The 21717-nt window shown below is 42.1% G+C and overlaps 1 protein-coding gene across 1 annotated transcript; it reads left to right on the top strand.

Annotated features, from left to right (window-relative positions):
- Nucleotides 1–486: 486 nt before the first annotated feature.
- On the top strand, nucleotides 487–15834 carry laptm4b (lysosomal protein transmembrane 4 beta). Its single transcript, XM_084455181.1, has 7 exons — nucleotides 487–706; nucleotides 2759–2876; nucleotides 5951–6024; nucleotides 6156–6278; nucleotides 6641–6739; nucleotides 11476–11571; nucleotides 13091–15834. Exons 1-7 carry the CDS (start codon nucleotides 614–616, stop codon nucleotides 13163–13165), a joined length of 678 nt encoding a protein of 225 aa, XP_084311307.1. The 5' UTR covers nucleotides 487–613; the 3' UTR covers nucleotides 13166–15834.
- Nucleotides 15835–21717: the final 5883 nt, after the last annotated feature.

Below are 21717 nucleotides of genomic sequence, written 5' to 3'. Positions count from 1 at the left end.
CCAGTGGTGTGGGGTGAGAGTAGCTGGTGAAACTCACTTCTCATAGGAGCGCTGACATGAGTGCGCACGACTCTGCTACATTGATTTGTGTGAATGGTGCTATAGAAATAAAATTACATTGAATTGAAGGCTACAATAATGATAATAAATCCAATTTGTTAAGCGCATTTGTACAACCCAAAGAGAGAAAAGAGGATCTTAAAAAAAAAAAAAAAATCAACACAAGGTCTTTAAATGCCACCAGTCTGAACAGTTGTGTTTTAAACCTTTTATTACCCGAAGTGTGGGGTAAAATGTCAATGATGTTCTTCACTCTCGGGGGAGCGTTTGGTCTTTTATGGTAGAGAGTTGGAAGCCTTGTTATGGGCGATCTTGCACTTGCAATGACGGGAATGACGAATGACTGGGTTTGGTCACGTGTTCCCGGGATTAACGTTTAGCTGTTCGAACGGTGGACAACGGGAAGCCTACGGTGCAAATCCGAATTAACAGTCAACGAATGTGGCGGTCCTGATAACGACGAGGACTCCACCGATTCACCGAATCCATTTAGGAAAGTAGCCTATATCATTTATTTCAGAGGCATACATGAACTAGTCTCACTGAATGGACAATGATTTCCCCGTGGGATCGGTGGTACTCGATCAGCTGCTGCCTTTGCTGCCATGTTCGGACAGGCACCATTATCCTGGGCATATGGTACATGGTAAGAGACATTATAGCCTATATGGTAGGCCTACATGGCAGACATTACATCTATTCAGATAACTTTTTAGAAGGAAGGCATTTTATTATGCATGTTTATTAAACGGCGCTCTGAAACACTCGGTTCTGATTGGACAATCGACACATTCTAGGGTCAATTATTTCTCACTACCGGAACAGCTGATCGCTGCTATAGGCCGATAACGCTGTTCCACTGTCGAAAGAAAGTTTAACGTTGCTACCATAAAACCAGGAACACAGAGGAGATCAATTCGGCTGTCAGCTTCACAGTTCCCAACGTCTCATATAGCCTGTCAAGTTTCACAATTAATGGAAACGTACTGTTAGGCTATAATAAAATTGCACATCTAGCTAGGCCTAGGATTTATTAGGATGGATTAAATCATATTTAGCAAATGCCTATTAGGCTAATAGCCTTTTTGTTTTCATTCTTGATTGGCCATTTTGGGATGTCCTGGCTATAAAATATGTCACAATGTAGGCCTATCTGCGGCTGTCCGGTTTGATTTAAAGGCTATTTGAAACAGTAACGAGCAGTCATATTTTTTAATGTAAATTGAAAACAAATCAGTCAATTGCATGACATCGACCTGCTGTTACTTGTCAAAATATCTTGTGCTATATTTTGCTGGCGTCTGTTTCTAGACACGGGAAGCCTCGTAGATCTTAAAAATAGGGCTATTTAGTTAGGTAAATCCTTGACCTTTGGATTGCCCGAGTTCCCATCTATTTTTGACTACCTGATGTGACGTCGGGGCAGCGACAAAAACCTCAAATCCAACGACCGATTACAATAAAAACGGACTATGCCTCAGATTAAATGCAAATAACGTCTAAACGGGAATGGCGATATGTATTTTTCTATTGCCACTGGTACTAAGACTAATTTATGGACTTTCAGCAGTCTATGAAGGAGATGTCCAACAATTCAGCGGTCAAGACGATCCTGTCACATTTTTGTGCATGGCTGTAAGCCTTCGCACCTAGGGTTATCACTCCCTCCCTCCCTCCGTTGAATGTTGACCTGCATTTCTCTGTTGGCACCACAAGAGGCAGTAGTCCCGGCACATCAAAATCAAGAAGGACACCAAAATCAATCTGCTGATCTCCACTGCACAAGTAGAGTAGCGGTGAAAGCATTGGACTCCCACTCAAGGCCCTGGTGGGGATAACTTTATGGGAGTATACCCCAAACCTCCACATGTTCATCCTTTTACTCTGACCTTTACCCTTGCCTTATAGATCTGATCCTGTCCCAACCCCAACCCTTATTCTAACCTAAACCCACACTAGGGACTGGAAGAAGGACACCAAAACCAACCTGCTGATATCAGCTACACAAGTAGAGTAGTGGTGAGAGCATAGGACTCCCACCCAGGAGACCGGGGTTCAAGGCCCCGGTGGGGATGATTTTATGGGACTATACCCCAAACCTCCACACCTTCATCCTTTCACTCCAATGTTTTTATCCCTTACCTTTGTCCAGAAACAGAAGTTGAAGCAATTGCAGCAAAATAGCTAACGTTACAGGAATCATCAGTGTAACTTCTTTAGCCACTGACCGCTACCATTAATGTTATGGAAGCTGCTGCTAGTTGTTGTGAGCTCATGAGCTTACTGGTTATCTCGCTCTCATTGTGCTGGATTAGCATTGGAAGCATTGGAACTGATGTGTCCAGGCAACAAGACCTATCTTAAGTTATCAGACATTATTTCATGTCATTTCAATTCACAGCTATTTCAGTGGCATGACTAGCTTCCGTCCTACCAGTCCTGAACAGAAACAAGCCAGCCACGCACATAAGCCAGTCTGGACCTGGCCTGGTTGTGTATTGAGCCCAACTCCTCTTTATTTCTCTCAACTGAAATAACATAACATTTCAAGCGCTACTGCCCCAGTCATCTTGATCTCTGCCAAGATATTTAGTTTTTTGTTTAGTTGATCATATTGTTGTCTCTTTGAACATAGCCAGGTGAGTTTCTGAATAACTCCCTATGATTGATATTATGGTATGTTTTTTGTTTTCGACAGCTCATCAATGCAGTGGTTCTACTCATACTCCTGTCTGCTCTCAATGACCCAGTGCAGTACCACTACCGCCTCACTAGCGCTGAGCTGGGCACAGACTTTGATGTCATGGATGATGCAAGTAAGGATGGTTGTCTCACTCTATTGTAAGACCTTTTATTTAGTCTTTTAATATGTGTATCATTTTATATTAGCTACTTTTGTAAATTCTGCAATCTTTTTCAGTGTAGACTGCGATTGTGAATTAAATAAACTCAAACTTCAAACATCTACGACATTGGAATGGATCTGCAAAACTGTATTATAATTCATCTTTCTATGCAACAGTTCAGCCTCTGCAGGCAGACTGAGCAGATATCCATACATGGAAATGAGTTGTTGAAAATGTGCAAACTCTCATTTGGGATTACAACCTGTGTGACTGGGGCAGTTGACATTAACATTTACTCAGTGTTCATTTACCCTTCATGTTCTTCAGGAGTCAGTTTTGGGGAAACCCCCTCAAGTCTAATTTCCCTTAGAGGATCAATAAAGTGTTAGCTTCCTAAATACCTACCCAATCCCCTTTGACTAGGAATAGGTCAACCAGTCCTCCTACTGTATACCCGATCACTTTACATTCCCAACTACGACTCCCAGAATGCCCCATTCATCAGACATAATGTATTGTAACTCGTTGTCCATACATAATCGAGCTGGACAGTGTATATATTTCCAGCACCTCCCTCTGGAAACTGCTCATCCTCATCATCACCTCCTCCTCACCACAGGCGCTGACACTGCTGATTAAAACGGACTGTTCTAATTCCAGGGGATTAAAAAAATGCCATCTTGGCTGCCCTGCTATTGGCCAACCCCTACACTGCCGCTGACGCAGTGCCAGGGGCCCGGGGATGAGTGGGTGGATGACGGGGAGGAGGAGGGTGTAGGAATGCTTATGAGACATAATGCCTCGGTTTTAAAATAGGTACAGGCGTCTGAGTACAGAGTTCAGGGTAGTCCCACAGTGGTGTGGGAGGAGAGGAGGAGAGTGAAGTGCTGTAGTACTTGTATACTGCCTCATGTATTGTCAAAGCCGCTCTGTGAACGCGTATCGGTGAAAAGCGCTTTTCAGACAGCTCTATCTCAAGAAGTATAAATGTCACACCGTAGGAATCATGGGAACCAGATTAACATTTTGAGATATAATATGTCCATGTAGCTTAAAAACTGTAGCAGTGGCGACAAGTTAGAAAACGGGTATTCGAAATTAGCAACCAGAGTGGAGCAGCATTCGTTTCAATGGTGAACATGGTTGTGAATGGTGACCCCGGGGTGAATAGACAGGGTTGAGATTTTTATGGTTGAAATGCTCGGTTGAAAATGGCAGTGAGAAATGACAAGGGTTTCTCACCCTGGGGCGAGCGCATTCTGAAATGACTATGTCTAAATTCTCAACCTGTGTTGAAAATATGCAGTGAGAAATGGTCACTCTAACCCCGGGGTAAGTCAGCCCAGAACATTTAGAGCGTTGTATTTCACAGTGCAAGTGTGAAAACACGCAGGGTTGAACTCAAGGCTGAGCCAACTCCAAGTTTGCCCTGGCTTGACTCTCCAGGGTTGAAATCACCAGTGTGAATGAACCTTAAAACCTAGAACATTCTATCATTTGAATCGGGCAAAAACTGAATAAAACCGCTCCTCCTACAGTTTTTGAGCTACAGTACACCATCGCAGCACAGATGCATCTTACGTTGGTCAAGATATCCCACAATCCCATGTGCCCGCTCCAATTTTCCAACAAGTATAATAACAATGGAGAGCAATTTTGTCTGCATGACTGTTAATATGTCACTTTAAATTAAGTTTTAAGTTTGAATGCTTTTTCAGGCGAGAAAGTAACCATATAGATTACCCAAATTTGGCCACTTTATCAAAATACCCCGTTTAAATAGGCGCTATCTAGGCCTGCGTCTGTTTTCTACTTCTGTAGCTAGGCTAATGTTAGCTAGCTGGTTGGCGACCTTTTTAACTGCAGGGTTCAACAAAAATAACGGAACAAATCAACAAGTTGTAAAATGGGTGATTTGGGGGGCAATATCTTTAGCTAGCTACGTAGTTAAAGTAACTAGTTAACTATATTGTTGTCTTAGCAGTTGGTAAAAAACAGGATTAAAAAAACGAACGTGTTCCATCTGCCGCCAAGTTACTGGGACAGTCATGACTGGATGGCGACAGGCATTGAAATAGACGTATCAAACATTTACAAAAACATTTTTAAACATTTATTTGGGAACACATTAGCTGGCCAGCATAAATACCAGTTTGATGGCTTTTTTGTTTTGACAACTTATAAGTTGATGTTGCAAAGCAAACTAGCCTAGCCTCCAGAATGATTTTTTTTAGTGATCCCCCAACAGGTATTTTGGCGACATATGACATCATGACGTTGTTAAGCATTGCTGTCTTGGAAGTCCATTTCAATCTAGACAGGCAAGTTCATACAAAAACACTGTTCAACCCAGACTCCTTTACATATAACTTCAGACAAAAACACTTCAATCCAGACTCCTTTACATATAACTTCAGACAAAAACACTGCTCAATCCAGACTCCAGCTGCGGCATTTATACTTCTTGAGATAGAGCTGTCTCCAGCCGGCCATGCTTTCCTCATATAGAATGAATGGTACTTAGGAGAGAAGGAAATCCATGCTCCACAGTACACACATGGTGGAATGTTCAGAACACTCTCAGCAGTTGGTCATTTAAAATGCATACACATTTTATGTTTCATTTAAATCTTGACTGCTTTTGACTCCCAGAGAAAATCAGCGAGGATCCTCACTTGCTCATAAATGTGGATGTCTGTGGATGGGGATGTCTGTGGATGACTACAGACAAATATGAATGAAATTCAGGATGAAAGAACCATCAATACCTGATTCAGAAGAGGTTGTTCATAAAACGGCACCACTTCACCACCTGGGTGTGATTTTTTTATAACATTGTAACATTCAGGATGTTTGGTGTGATGTTTTATGGTGTTATGTGAATAATTAATAAAAGCCAGCTTGTGAAATAGTACATTTGATTATAATTGTTTTTTGTAGTAGTGACAATATAGCTGGAAAGTAAGGCAGATAGGAGTCCTTTTTAACCATTTCTCTTTTTTACACGTACATTCTTGTCGTTTTCTGTCTCTTTTTTTCCTCAGATATGTGTATAGCCACAGCAATATCCCTGCTCATGATCCTCATATGTGGTATGGCAACGTATGGTGCTTACAAGGTAAGGAAACACAAAAACACACAAACAATGAATATAAAATGCACTTAATGTTGACCTTCGTTGAACTGTACCAATTTTACATTTTCAAAACACTTAGAAGTATTTACATGTATCTTTTATTCTCTCTTCAGCAACATGCAGCCTGGATCATTCCATTTTTCTGCTACCAAATTTTCGACTTTGCCCTTAACACCTTGGTAGCCATTAGTGTGATGGTTTACCCCAACACTGTCCAGGACTACGTCCAGCAGCTGGTGAGAGGACACTCAACATTCATAGAGCTAGAATTATATATGTTCCATATTTTACCCCTTGCCTATGCTAGCTATAGACTTAGCCACTTCACACCACACTCTCGTCTCAGTCTGAGAGGATGGGATAGGTGTCAGCTAAACCAGGCAGGTTGGGGCTCTAACGTGTTGCTTATCCCAACCATAATCTCCTTTCATTCACATAAGCTACAGCTACATACTACAAACTACAGCAGATTATAGTCAACTCCATCCATTTACTGTACTGAAAAGTACTGAAACAAATATTTGTGATGCCTAATCTCTCTCTCTCTCTCTCTCTCTCTCTCTCTCTCTCACACACACACACACACATGCACACACAGCCAGGGACGTTCCCTTACAAAGAGGACCTCATGTCCACCAACAGCATGTGCCTAGTCTTTGCAGTGCTGCTTTTCGTGGGCTGCATCCTCTCCTTCAAGGTAAGGCTGGCTCACTGGAAGCATCCATCCTCCCCTGGTAACCTGCTATTCTAACAGGGTTCGCTGCGTTGCTGGTTTCCACCCTCACTTGTTCCACGCTGGGTTTGATCTCCGGTCCTCTGACTTACAAACACACGTGACCATGAACACCGATTTAGCCAGCTACGCCACCAAAAAGCAAGCTAGCAATTTGGTGGCGCGAGTGGGCAGTATTTATATTGAGGAGAGAGTTTAACCAGTTCAACTTGGTTAGACAATCCAGAGCCATATATTTAGCCTTAGCACTGAGCCGTACTGTAGTTAGCCTTGACATTGAGCACAGGAATTAGACTGGTCTGCAACCCAGAACCAAATCTTGTGTACGAGGTCTGTCAAGGAGAGAGGGGGGTAGAGGGGCACTAGTTCAGTGTCCATGTCTCTTGGATGGGTTCTAAGTTGGCTTATGCTACAGCTCCATTGAGTTTCATGAAAATCGCTCGTGTAGTTTTTGTGTAATCCTGCTATGTGACGAACGAACAAACGCACAAACAAACAAAATAACACATGACTGAAAATATACCCTCCGCCAGCAGTCCCTGGGCAGAACCACAGATAAACCGGCTCGACAATTTGTACCATTCTATTACATGGAGCACAAACTGCCTGAATGTGCTCTCTCTCTCTCTACAAACAAAATGGCTGTTTGCAGAGACTTAATCCTGTGTGTTTATACTGAAAAGCACAATAAACAATTTAAAATAATACACTAGCGTTCAACTGAATGGATAAATAGATGCTAAATTGTCCTCTACACGATATAACTATAGCTAAGATATAGCTAAATGGAGTACACGTTGTCCATGAAATAAATAAATAACCACTGGTTCAACTACTAGTATTTAGAGGAACTAACAGGAGCTGTTAATGGTTAGCTAATGGCTAATACTGGAAGAAGGCCATGTCAAAATGTTACCTACTGTACATAATGTAGTACCGGTGTTTACAGTCCTGTAGTAAAGTTTCGCTCCGCCGCCCTATTTCACAGAGGAAATAGGTCCCCGCAAACCAAAGGATTCAACGACAGTTTGACTCTTTTTTTTTTTTAATGATGGCATAAATACTCAAATGAACTTTGGGTGCACTGTGTAGTGTTTAAGTGAGTTTGGTAGCACACACATACTATTGCATCGTCCTAGCGTTGGCGAGATGTGAACGTCCAAACAAGCGACAGCATGGAATCAGTTGAAAATGATATCAATCAACAACATAATGGGCAAGTCGGAAATAAGGCCGTATGTCCAAAATTCCAGACTATCCCTTTAACTCTGAGTCCCTTTTCATGAGGCAGGCTCACCAGATGGTGAAGGGATTGGCAGGCTAGGTGGCCACTGCCAACTCACAGACAATGAACTGCCTGTTCCACTGCCAAACCTGACCCAACTAACCTAGCTTAACATGCTACAAGAGGAAGGCATTACAGCCACATAGGCTAGCATACTATTAAACCAGTAACGGAGAAAGCACCAGAGGTACAGTAGCTGATGGCCTCATGACACTTCAAATACTCTGTGTGAAGAATATAATATGACATATATAAATATATATAATATATTTCTGTAACTGTACTTTGCAATTGAATCCCATTCACTGTTGGGCTGTACAATGTACGATTTTGGGAACACGAGGAGTCGTGCTCTGAGATTTCTGATCACTTTCCTGTTGTTCTATTTCTTGACTTTGCTGTTAAGCCTCCACTCGCACGTCGCAAAATAAAAACAAAGATACTAAATGAAGTAACCATTCGACGTCTGAATGAAGACTTGCAGGCCATAGCATGGAACAAAATATATGCCTGTATCTATGCTGATGCTGCATTTGTCACTCTAACTAAAGAAATCACTAAGTCCATTCAACGGACCATTCCTGAGAAGAATGTCATATGCAGCACAAACACTCAAATCCCATGGCTCACTAAGGGCATATTAAAATCGATTAAGCACAAAAATCAACTATATAAATGCTACATAAAAAAAACAAATTCCAATAATAAAAAATAAATACTCTAATTACAGAAATAAACTCACACACATTATTAGGAAAAGTAAGAGTAATTACTATGCAGAACTTATAAAAGCATCACAGGGAGATTGTAAGAAATCTTGGAGAGTATTAAATAAGGTTTTGAATAGGGACCAAAAACCACCTGTGCTCCCTGACAACCATAACACAAGTAATGCCACCAGTAACGTCAGTCTTGCTGATAAATTTAATAATTATTTTGTCTCCTGTTGAATATGGTTGATTTTCAGAGAAGTGCCTTTTAATATGATCCTGTTCTATCCTGTCCTGTCCTAATTATGATGATTGACCTCTGAGTATGGCTGTCGGCTTGAGTTTTCGGTAAGAAACGGTGTCCCTCTTCCATAGACTTATGAGATAAAGACATTCCATGGCTGGTACACTCTGTGCCAAACACCATTGTTGTGGTTAGAGATAAAGGCCTGGGCGCCGAGGCGGCGTAGGTTAACGTGACAAAACAAGGCCACAGAAGAGACCAGAGAGACAGTCTTATCAGAGAAGAGGCGAGGGAGGGGGGACACTCAAACCACATAAGACCAATAATTTGATTTGGGTCCAGACAGCATACAGAGAGGTCAACTGTACATTAGGCCATGCCATCGTCTTTTGTATGTCAAACCTTCTATATATTTGGAGATTGGGGGTCCGTCTTTTATTGAAATCAAAACACAACGCAGAGCTAATCAAGGACAATAATAAAAGACAACGAGAATCATCACTCCATTGGAGAAAACTTGGCTAACAAAATCTCCCAACCTCAGGATGCTTCTTTTAAACAGTACCTAATAAGTAACTATCTGAACTCTTTCTTTATGAAGCCGACTGATCAAGATGAAGTTTGCAAAATCATCATGAATATGAACAGCTCGAATTCAGCCGGAGCTGATGAAATCTCCAGTAAAATTCTCAAAAGCATCATTAATGTAATAGCTGAACCTCTTACATACTGTATTAATTTATCTCTACTTTCTGGAACAGTACCCCAAACAGCAAAAGTAGCACGAGTTACACCAATCTTCAAATCAGATGATAAAATTGATTTGAACAACTATCGTCCAATCTCCATCCTGCCTACTCTCTCCAAGGTTCTTGAAAGAGTAGTTTACAATAGACTTATTAGTTATCTGGACAAGCTAAACATCCTAGTCCCATCCCAGTATGGCTTCAGGAAAAACAATACTACTGATATGGCAATATTGGATCTAACTGAACAAATCAATGATGCAATAAAAAAGGTGACTATGGTATTGGCTTTTTTTTTACTTATCTAAGGCATTTGACACCATTGAGCTTGACATTCTTGTTAATACGTTGCAACACTATGGCATCAGAGGCCTAGCGTTAGACTGGTTCAGAAGCTATCTATCTGGAAGATATCAATATGTCTATGTAAATGACCATAAATCATCCTATAAATCCATCAATCATGGGGTCCCCCAGGGTTCCATTTTAGGGCCGGTTCTCTTCATCTTATATATAAATTATATTGTTGACTCCACATCTGTACTACATCAAGTATTATTTGCTGATGATGCACATCTGTTTTTTTCCCCCATATGGATCTACAGTAACAACACTTGAACAAATCACAAACAATGAGCTAGTGAAAATAGATATCTGGTTCAGGTGCAACAATCTCTCTCTTAACGTCAGCAAAACAAATTACATAGTCTTTTGTTTAAATCAAAAAATCAAAAAAAAAAAATCTGTCTCACCATAAATGGACAGAGTATCAAGAGTCAGCTCTACAGAGTCAGGGATCATCATTGATGAATTTCTGAACTTTAAATGTCATATCGATGCCTTAACAAAAAAAACAAATATACTGCTGTTTTTTAGTTGTTGTTTTTTTTTTTAAGTTGAGACACTTCCTTCCACTCTCTGCACTTCTCACTTTATATAAAACTTTATTTGAGCCTCACTTACATTACTGTAATATCATATGGTGTAACACATTTCCAACCTATTTACAAAAACTAAAGACTCTCCAAAAGAAAGTCATACGTGCCATATCATGGTCTGAATAGGGTTAGGGTTATAACTCTCCAACCAAAACACTTCTACCGCTACAATCTGCTGAGGCTTGCTGAGTACAACCATTATCAAAATGCTTGCATAATGTACCAGATTGCTCATAAACTAAACCATAAATTATGTGACCTCATTCCAGTCTTCTTTCTTCACCATACCTATAGCACTAGAAATAAGACCCTAATCACAGGGAAAAAAGGAAATTAAAATGTACCTGTTTCAGTATTGTATACAGAGAGAGAGTCTAAAAATGTCACATTATATCTCAATCTTTAAGAAAAAACTGAAAACACAACTTCTATCAACTTATATCCACTGATTATATCAAGAATCTTGTTCATATCGTCCTGTATTGTCTGTTATATGTCTGTTATGTGTCTGTTATATATGTTGTTGAACACTGCTGTTGACTATTGCCACTGTGTTTGTGGGAGACTGGGCCACCTACTAAAAGCTTTAAATCGCTTCCTTGGGGTGACCCTTTCATACGTCCATGTACTGTACAAATTCATAGAGTATGCTCCATGATGATGTATGAATAAACCAAACCAAACCAAACACGAAGCATGACTCTTGAAAATGGAACCAATGGATGATGCGATAATTAATTGATGTCATGAAAGGTAATTGGTGGGTTTCCCCCACAGGCCTACCTGATTGGCTGCGTGTGGAACTGCTACAGATATGTGAGTGGACGAGGCACCACGGAGATCCTGGTTTACGTCACAACAAACGACACCGCGGTAAGTCACTTCCTACAGGGCAAACGCACACGCACATGCGTGAGTGCACGCACGCACACACACACACACACACACACACACACATGACGGATAGCTTAGAACAGTTTTGTTATAATGGTATTGTAAACAAGTACAAAGTAGTCATCATATTCATCATCCAGTTGGTCCCAGTAGATTGACTCACCGTCCGTGGATTGTCATTGGTGCACTGGGCTTGTGTGTCTGACCTGTGATTGGATCAGCATGGTTGGCTCAGTGTACCCAGCTGGTCCTCTTTACCATCGAGTCAGCGTTTCCTCGAAGGCATTATCCCAGGACACTATCCGTTTGTCCCCCTGTCACTCTGTCTTTGTCCTACCTACGGTACGGTCTGTACCTTAATCCACGGCGGTGTGCCTACTACAGTAAACCCCATCTCTTTCTCACGTTGTACAGTCATGTCTGTCTACCTGTCTGTCTGTCTACCTGTCTGTCTGTACAGATACAGTCACTCATACTGCCTGTCTTGAACTGAGGAAGACAAGTCATGATTAATGCAATGTTAAATGCCATATTGACTTCAAACAAATTGTCATATTGAGTGGAAGTAAGCTTACTATAAGGTTTTATATTGATAAACAATTGGATGAATACTATAGTATTCATATCTAATCAATTACAATAAATATATTTGTTCCTAATAGCTTATCTGGCTAAAAAGGATAAAATGGTTTGTGAATATGAAAGTTAAAATCTAAATTCAATGATTGGTGAAGTGACCATTAGTAGTTCATTATGTTCATGTAAAGATCTCTGGCTCTTGGTCCAGACAGCACATGTGTAATAGCTAGGTACAATATGTGACGTGTACCAGTAGTTATATCAAAGACAGACTTGCACATCATCCCATTCCATCTGAGCCCATATGAATAGAGCATGTTATCTTGTTATACAGTTTGGCCGGCCGTCTGGTTAAATGGGTTTCAGCGAAGACCTCTGAACATTAAGTACCGAGCTGCTTATCTGTCGGGTTTTTTATATTAATGATATCAAAGCAGAGCCCCCGCCCCCATTTTTTTCTCCCAGCGCGTTACGCAACAGTTCGTGCTTCTCCACCTCATTTCAAATCTTTTCAGTGATGCGTTCAGGCCTCCTAGACTCAACTAGGGAATTCTACCCCCCTGGAGGTCATTCTCTCTCTCGCTCTCTCTCTCTTTCTCCCTCCCTCCCGAAATAGCAGTGGTTTTCTAACAGCTTTTCAGAGCATGCACCTTTGACTTGAATTAGCCTCTCTTTAAGAGCACCAGGAATTGGCAGATGCTCACATGCAGCAGCTAGCCACACCTAATGAGGGCAATGATGGAGAGAGGGAGAGAGAGAGAGAGAGGGAGAGAGGGAGGGCGAAAGAGACTGATAAAGCCCTAAGCAGTGGATATATTTGACCATACTGTCACAAACACACACACACACACACACACACACACACACACCGTGACTAAGTACACAGTAACCCGACATGCAATCTTGTGTTGTGTTGCAGGTCCTGCTGCCCCCCTATGAAGAGGTGGTCGCCATTCCACCCAAACAGCCCCCTCCCCAGTATGTGGAAGCATGAGACACTCCTCCTACAGAAGTGCCCCTCCCCCCTTCTACCTAATCTCGCCACCCATAACCCCGCCCACTGGCACCCAGTATTGTTGACAGGATGGAGGTTTCCCTGAGTAACTGGTTTCAGGTTAGTTGTAGCATTGTCCCCCAACAATAGATAAAGTTAGCGTTGAGGGGATGGCAAACTGACCCGAGATCAGTAATCTCGGACAACTCCAGGGGGCAAGAAACATGGTAATTTATCGAAGGGCACTTTTTAAACATGACCAATTCCCTGGTACTCATTGAATGTGATGTCGGGGGTATTTTTGTATGAGTTTTTGTATAACCAAGTACAGTGAGGGAGTAGTCTTGGTGATATAGGCCACTGTAAACACTCTCATCTCTGTCACTTTGGACTATGTCCCATAAGAAAACTGAGGGTCTTAAAAAGAGTGTCTTGGCCAGTAACAGCAACTATATGTCTTCTATGAATTCCTTTTGTATCCATGTACCACTACATCAAAAACCAACCAACCATCACCCAATCTGTCTCTACTATCCATTCCATTCTGCCCTGTTTTCTTTCCATTCTGTACAAGGTCTCAAGTGACTTCAGTTACACCTGTTATTTTATGCAATCAAGCACGTATCACAAATGTAAACATGCACACACAGTCAGTCACACACACACACACAGACATACACCACTAGGCTATACAGATATACTACATTTGTAATTTGTGTGTGAGAATGTCTTCATTTAATAATTTATCCATCTTGTGTTATGTTGATTTGAGTAGTAGTTGCAAACCATCAGAATTTACAATATTATGGGTCTGTTTTTTTTACATCAAGTACTGTATAAACTATCTTTTTAGCGGAGCTAACTTAGCTGGTCTGAGGGCATTATCACCTAGGAAGACATGAGGTTTTGTGTGTGTAGGGTTGCAAAATTCCGGGAATATTCAATGTTGGAAACTTTCCATGCGAATTAATGGGAATTTATGGGAATTAACTGGGAATTTTGGGGTTATTTATACCAACTGTATTTACCTTGTCATAAACATACATAAATATAAACATTTTGCTTTGTAGCAGACATGCAGGCAAACATTTCTAGTTTAAAAATGTGTTTTGCTTAATCTATTTGTGAGTATAACTTTAATGGATTCTGCAGCCCTCTTAGTGTGCAGGATGCTGGGAATTAGCTGTGCATGTGATGGAAGAATGCACTGCACATGTGATGGAGGAATGCACAAAACAGGGTTGAAATTCAACTGAATTTGTTTTAAATCAGGTTGTTTTAACCAATATCATGCTGCAAGATCTAGAATTGCATTTTATGTTTTTTTCCTGACTAGGCTACATTTAAGTTCCCTGCTATTGGGGTCTGTGGTGGTGTAGCGGTCTAATGCATTGTGTTCCAGTGCAGCTGCCCACCGGGAACCGCTGGTCTCGCCAGATCCGAGTATGGCCGGATCCTAGAGGGAGGGGCCTATTGGGCGACCGCTCCCCAAGGATGGTTAGTTTAATCTCAGCTTGAGAGTTCGTCACACAACAGCAACCCTGTCCGGTGTTGGGATTACGGTTGCGAGCAGAGATAGTCAAGAAGTTGTCTCTCCCTTTCGCATTTCTGACCGGCCGGGTTGTGTGACAAATCCTCGTCACCCAACCCCCTACAGTTAGTAGGGGGTAATTGAACACTAGGTCAGGGTAAATTGGTTACCAAATTGGATGAAAATGGGATAAAATCCTAAAATAAGTATATAAAATAAAATAAAATAAAATGTGGAAAAAAAGCTGTTACAAAAAAGATCAAAATTTCCAAAATTCCCAAGCTTTACTTCACATGGTAAATTTCAGGGAAGTTTCTGGAAATTTACTGGAAATTTACCACCCCTTTGCAACCCTGTGTGTGATCTTACTGTTTCCCCTACGTTCATTGTATGCAGATACATGTTTTGCACATGCACTAATATCATTTTGATATAGTTTCTGTCACCGTTTTTCACAATGGGACAATAATGTTAAATCCTTAAAGTAGTACAGAAATACAACACTGATTTACAGCTTGTTTCAGTAAGGCACTATTCTGCCTACACTAATTGTGCATTATGGCAAGACTAGAATAACTTGATAATAGAATAGAGTAATTTGTCAAGTAAGATGTATACAATCCCATGCTATCCCTCCATACTTCGTGTATCAATAGATCTAAATACATATATTTTCCTTTTTATCAGTCACAAGCTATGCAAGGCTCCATTCAACAATTCATGATACACACAAACGTGATTAAATAATAGCTTTGGTTTGGTGTGGCATCTGTTTTATTATAGAATTGCATTATGCTCATTGTGCTGGAATTATGACCACTACAACTGAAAATGTCAAACTGTAGACAAACTGCACTTTAAAAACCATGAGATCATTATAACAGCTGTTGGGCGACTATTCTGGTTTAGTTTAAATCTACTGTATACTGTAATAGTAAATAAGAAATGGAAAGGATAAGAAATGTATTTTTTGAACAAATTCTTATTGTATGGCTGTGACTGAAAAATACACTATGGGCTTCCCTTTACTGTAGTTGATTGGGAGCCTGTTTCCAGTCTAGTGAGAGTTGATTGGGAGCCTGTTACCAGTCTAGTGAGAGTTGATTGGGAGCCTGTTTCCAGTCTAGTGAGAGTTGATTGGGAGCCTGTTTCCAGTCTAGTGAGAGTTGATTGGGAGCCTGTTTCCAGTCTAGTGAGAGTTGATTGGGAGCCTGTTTCCAGTCTAGTGAGAGTTGATTGGGAGCCTGTTTCCAGTCTAGTGAGAGTTGATTGGGAGCCTGTTTCCAGTCTAGTGAGAGTTGATTGGGAGCCTGTTTCCAGTCTAGTGAGAGTTGATTGGGAGCCTGTTTCCAGTCTAGTGAGAAGTGAATGGGTTGTTAATCAGCATCATCTCACCCTTTCCCTCACACATCTTGTTGGATCTGTATTGGCTCCCATCTTCAATTCTGAATAATAAAATAGCCTACTACATATGATATGGGGACCATTGGTCATTTTTTTGTTCATAATACCATTAATTTTCATGAATCACACTCTTAAATATAGCCCTGGCCAGGACAACACATCAGCCATTATACGGTAGCATCATACAATCATGTAGCCTAAACATCACAATATATTCAAATCATCATTTGAATATAACATTACGATCACACACGTACAATATAACCATCACAACCAGCTTCCTGTGCAATCAATGAAGCTCATTCTCAATATCAGGACTGTGCCAGGATGTCATGGAAGGGACTGACTGCACATTGGATCTTATGGGCTGTAACTTTCCATGCGCCCTACTTGTGTGGATGGTGATTTGAGCGGAGGGGAGGGTAAAGCTGCGTTGCACGTCACGTGCCAAGCTACCCTCTGTGGACCGACAATCCCTCGCCCGGGCAGGACAGGCGGATCAGAGAGGATTTATTCAGCTATAGCGCCTCTGCAAATGTCTGTATTACCTTGGTCTGAAAGAACGGCACACATTCACCTACTTTCAACCACGCCTGACAGGACATATCTAGGTCATCCGTGTCGCGGTCCTGTCTCTGCTACACACATGGATGTATTTAGGTTACACATCACTGACATGCATCAGGCTTGCCGTCGGTGGAGTGAAAAGGTGCTTCGGTAAAAAAAAAAACTTTGTCTTGATGATTAATGTTCAAAATCTAGTCTCAGATAATACATCAATATTGTTGAAAGGGTATTAAAGGGTAGCCTACCATTTAGGCCGGCACAATGTGAAGATGGTAATCGGGGTAGGCTAAAAATGAACAAGTGAGTTTTTCCCATGTGGAACATTTATCTCTGTTCCCATAAGCCTTTGCTTGTAAATATGTTGCCCTGAGAGTTCAAAACATTTGAGATCAATAATGTCACTGTATACGTGCGCAACAGAGCCTGTAGCTTATAGTAAAATGCTGGGCTAGTAAAAAATCAATACCAAACATACAACAACCAACATTGCTCAGGCCTAATAATAGGCCCTTATGCTGTTTTCATGGAAAATGGGTTCAGAGTGGATAGCAGCATATTCTATCAACACCGAAACCAACACTGCATTCCCCAGTCCTGGTAAAAGTGAGATGACATTCCCCACATGTACGAATTGGATGATTTCAACTGATTTAATTTGAAAGTTATGGGTAAAGTAGGGAAAATGACACTAAGAGTTTGCATCTTTCTCCCACGGTTGGTTTGCAGAAAGCATTTAATACTGTTTAAGTGGCAAAACCTCAGTTCCTTCCCTTGTGGGACCAATGAGGTGTTAAATAAATAACACATCATTAAACATTAAATAGAACCTCATTGAGTCCCACAGAGGAAGAAACAGAGGTTTTGCCATTTTAACAGGATTAAATGTGGATGATTTCTGCAAACCACGTGTCCCATTTTCAGAGAATAGTGAATAACATTATTCACTATTCTCACTGTTGAATGGCACGACGTTGACATAGAAAGTATGGGACCAATCGGACCAGAAGATCAATGTTTTGAGGCGACTTCACGACTTGTCCCTTTATGTGACGTCATGCTCTGTGGCTGTCTGGTACATTCATTGGGTCACAGTAGTAGGACATCCGGGTTCCAGTGGAGCCAAAGTACTGCCTACAATCTAGTAGCCTACCGTAATCTTGAGGGTGAAATCCCAATTCACATCCATCTAGGGCCTAGATGGAGGTGAATTGGGATTTCACCCTCAAGATTACAGTCTCACTTCTAACCATGTTGAATTTACAAGTTGAGCTTCTATTGTGCCCTTAAGCAAGGCGTTTAATCCCTTCACCTCTCGTCTAGGCAGTAGGCCTACTGTAGCTTCATTGGCATTGTCCAACAGCCACAAAGCATTAATATTATTGCTTACTTTGTGACATGTTTCTATCCTTCTTTTAAATGCTAATAAAACCACCCATATACTATTATTTGAATGCTGTTCGACTCAACACATCAGTCACTTGCTGTTCTAGTGTGCAATTCATGCCATTCCATTCTTATTTCTTAACTCGATGGTTCTGAATCCTCGTTCACACTGCCAGGTTGAAGCGACTGAAATCCGATTTAGGACTGAAATCTGATTTCCTCTGTATCTGAGGTCAGATAGAATGTGATATTTGAAGCCACATTCCAAAACACATTCAGATATGGTTGAGGTTTGATTCAAATCTCATTCCTGGGGAACTTGAGGCTGAATGGTCAAATTCAATTCATGGGCCTGAAACGCTTTTTCTGTCCCAGCGATGACATCACTTGCCCCGCCGAATCTGTCGGCAAAAGCTAAACCATAGAACCACATGACTCGCTCTAGTCGAGGTAGAAGATGAGTAAATAACCGAGCGCATACCAGAATAGGCCTTTTTCACAGCAGCCATTTTGACATGCCAAAAGGTCCACACAGGTGATTAATAACATGACATCCATTTAGGCCAGGGCCCTGATGTTGTAGCCTCATGAGACAATGTGAGATCACTAGACCAGGATAGTCTCTCAAGACTAGAGTCTCACGAGACCAGGGGCCTCATTTATCAAAGAGCGTGTAAATTCAGGTGTAAAAGAGGGCGTACGACGAAAACGCGGAAAATGCGAAATGTAGCGTACGACGAGAATATTTACACGCTTTTCGGATCTATCAAAAAAGTCGTACGCCATTTCCTGCACGAGAAATCCGAGACTGGCGGGGAAGAGAGCGTACGCGCACGCGCCCCGTGTTCCGCCCTCTCCACGCCCAAATCCAACCATATATGGTCAAAACTATGACAGCGCACAACGTGGATACCCCGGAAGGAACCGACATAATATAGCGTGGAGCATTAGGACAGACAAAGACGTTTATGGAAAAACGCGGAAAGAAGAGAAACTTTTCGGAGACGGAGGTGCATGTGCTTGTTGGTGAGGTCCACGCGAGGAAAGAAAATCATCTTCGGAAGGTAAGCTATTTGTACGAGCCTACATTTGTCTGATTGCTCCTAGTTTAGGTAGCCTACTGTACGTTTCGTGCATCCTGTATGTGGCGTAGGCTACACGGACATGCTGTATTATGTGGCTGTGAGGAAAGCAAACATTCCACACATTCTGTGGTAGGCTATGATTGATTTAGGACCAAAAACAGGGAACGATAACACAGATGACCACTTCATAATGTTAGACCACATGAAACATTTTCCCCTCTGGGAAATTTAGACTCTCATCTAAATCACCCGGTAAATCACACTTAAGCATTTATTTGGCTGCCAACAGAAAAACATATCAATCGAATATGGCTACACAATAAAATGTTTAATGCATAATCAAGTTAACAGACAAACTCAAAGAAAATGACTGAAATTGTTTCTCCAGACTCTGACGTGGGGTGGGACTCAGAGGAGGGGGAGTCTGCAGTGGTCCTTGACCTGACGGTCGTGCCCCCGCCGGTTGCAGCCTCTACATCCAGCGCCACGACCTCCAGTGCCTCCACCTCCAGCGCACCGGCCTCCACCTCCAGTGCCATCTCCAGCGCCTCCGTCTCCACCGCCCACGCCTCCACCTCCGGCTGGCAGCGTCCCTGCCTCAAGGGTCCCTGAGGGCTGGGCTTCCTATCAGACGCTGTGCTGGAGGCTCATGACCCTAGAGGCCCAGAGGGAAATGGCAGAAGGGATTGGGGCAGTTGTGGGGCAGTTGTGCAGCAGTTGGTGGAGGTCACCACACTACACCACCAGAGCCAACAGGACATCCTCACTGCACTTCATTCCCTCACACATGCTGTCACGGACCTCACACTGTCACTCACTACCACACTCACGGACCTCACACAGTCACTCACTACCACACTCACGGACCTCACACATTCACTCACAAACGCACTCACACACCTCACACAGTCACCCACCAACAGACAATAAAATGGTAGAAATGTGAACCTTACTTGTTTGTGTCTTCATAGCTGGCGCATGACCTCAGTGTGGGCCCTTTGGCCCCGCTGGTAAACCTCATGACGGGGAGGGGGCTGAGGGCTTGGGTCCTCATTTTGTGATGGGGTCTTGACTGGTTCTCATTCTTATCAGCTTTGAATATACATCTTGGCAAACATAACAGAATGATGTACAAGGAGGGGACAGATACCTAGTGAAAGTACTATTGGTTGCTAGTAAAAAGACAATAATGAGGGCTTGGTATAAGGTGGAACCCCCAACCAAGGAGCAGTGGTGGGTGTTGTGGAGGAGATTTATGAGATTTATTTATGCATTGAGGATGCAGGAAGGAAAGTTTGAAGGGAGATGGGAAAATGGATGGATTATAGAAGGAAGTGTGATGATACCACTAATATTAAAATTGTCATATTTGAGTAAGAAAAAAAAAGCTGCATGGATGGAAGTACCCATAAGCTGTTATTGTAAGTTTTTATGTTTTATTGTATTGTCGTTGTATGGATGGAAAATGCTAATAAAGATTAAAGTAAATAAGACAAAGAATATGTATCTTGGCTATGCACACACCAACAAGCCAGCCGTCACGTGCAGCGCCTGCCTCCAGTCTAGCCCCTACCCTGCTGTGCGCCAGGATGAATGAGTCATGCGTGGAGCCAGGCCACCGTGCCACTACACTTGTGATGAGCATGTCGGCGTCACATATGATTTGGGTATTTATAGTGTGCACATTTTAGCGATTCACATAGACGTATTCATTCACTGATGGTGCCCTTATGTGGGTGCAGTCGCCATCGCCGTCACCTCTTTGGAGTTCTATCTCGGCCAGTAGGCCGAGTAGCGCCGGATTCATTTAGGCTCGCATTACGCACAGGAGGACTGTCATTTATATGCTTACCAAACAGCAAACAGGTCCACATGATCACATATTACTGACAATCTAATTGGTCAATTATTGCCGTTTGATGGCATTAGGTGTGTGACATATAGCGCGGAAAGGTTTGGGACAGCGCATAGGTTCAGTTTGGGGAACAAATCCATATCGGACCATGAATGAGCCGGTTAGAGGACACGTCTAATCTTGCATTGCGATATATGTTGGTGCTGAATTGGGCTATTAGCCTACATGATTGTGCGTTCATGAACTGTCGCTCTTATTCTCTCCGTCAAACATAGTAATTCACCGACGCACCACCTGCGTCGCCAGTTCCCCGTGTTCAAAAAGGGCGTAGAACACCGTGTAAATCGGTAGGACAAGTTGAGAGGTGTCCTACAAAAGCGCGTAGAAAGGCGACTAAATTTTCGCCCTTTCGGCTTGATAAATCGCAATGTGGGGGGGGGGGGGCAAATGGCGTACGCCTGAAATCGCGGAAAAGACCGTGTAAAAGAAGGCGTACCTCAATGATAAATGAGGCCCCAGGAGTCTCACAAGGCTATTGTTGTGCATCTGGGCTCACTGGAATGGCCAATACAAATACAACGGCATGCTGATATTTGGTGAGGTCAACCTTTTCTGCTCCCCTTTGAAGGCTAGATTGAGATGTGAGAGACGACAGGGCTACAACTAACATAGCCATTGCAGTCTAAATGCTCAGAAATCCCATTTAATCACTTGTAAGTGCTCATGC

This window comes from Borostomias antarcticus (assembly GCF_949987555.1).
Source record: "Borostomias antarcticus genome assembly, chromosome: 21".
In the NCBI taxonomy this organism is placed as follows: Eukaryota; Metazoa; Chordata; class Actinopteri; order Stomiiformes; family Stomiidae; genus Borostomias; species Borostomias antarcticus.
Note: the sequence above shows the minus strand (reverse complement) of the source record. Positions and strands in the feature narration are given on the sequence as shown.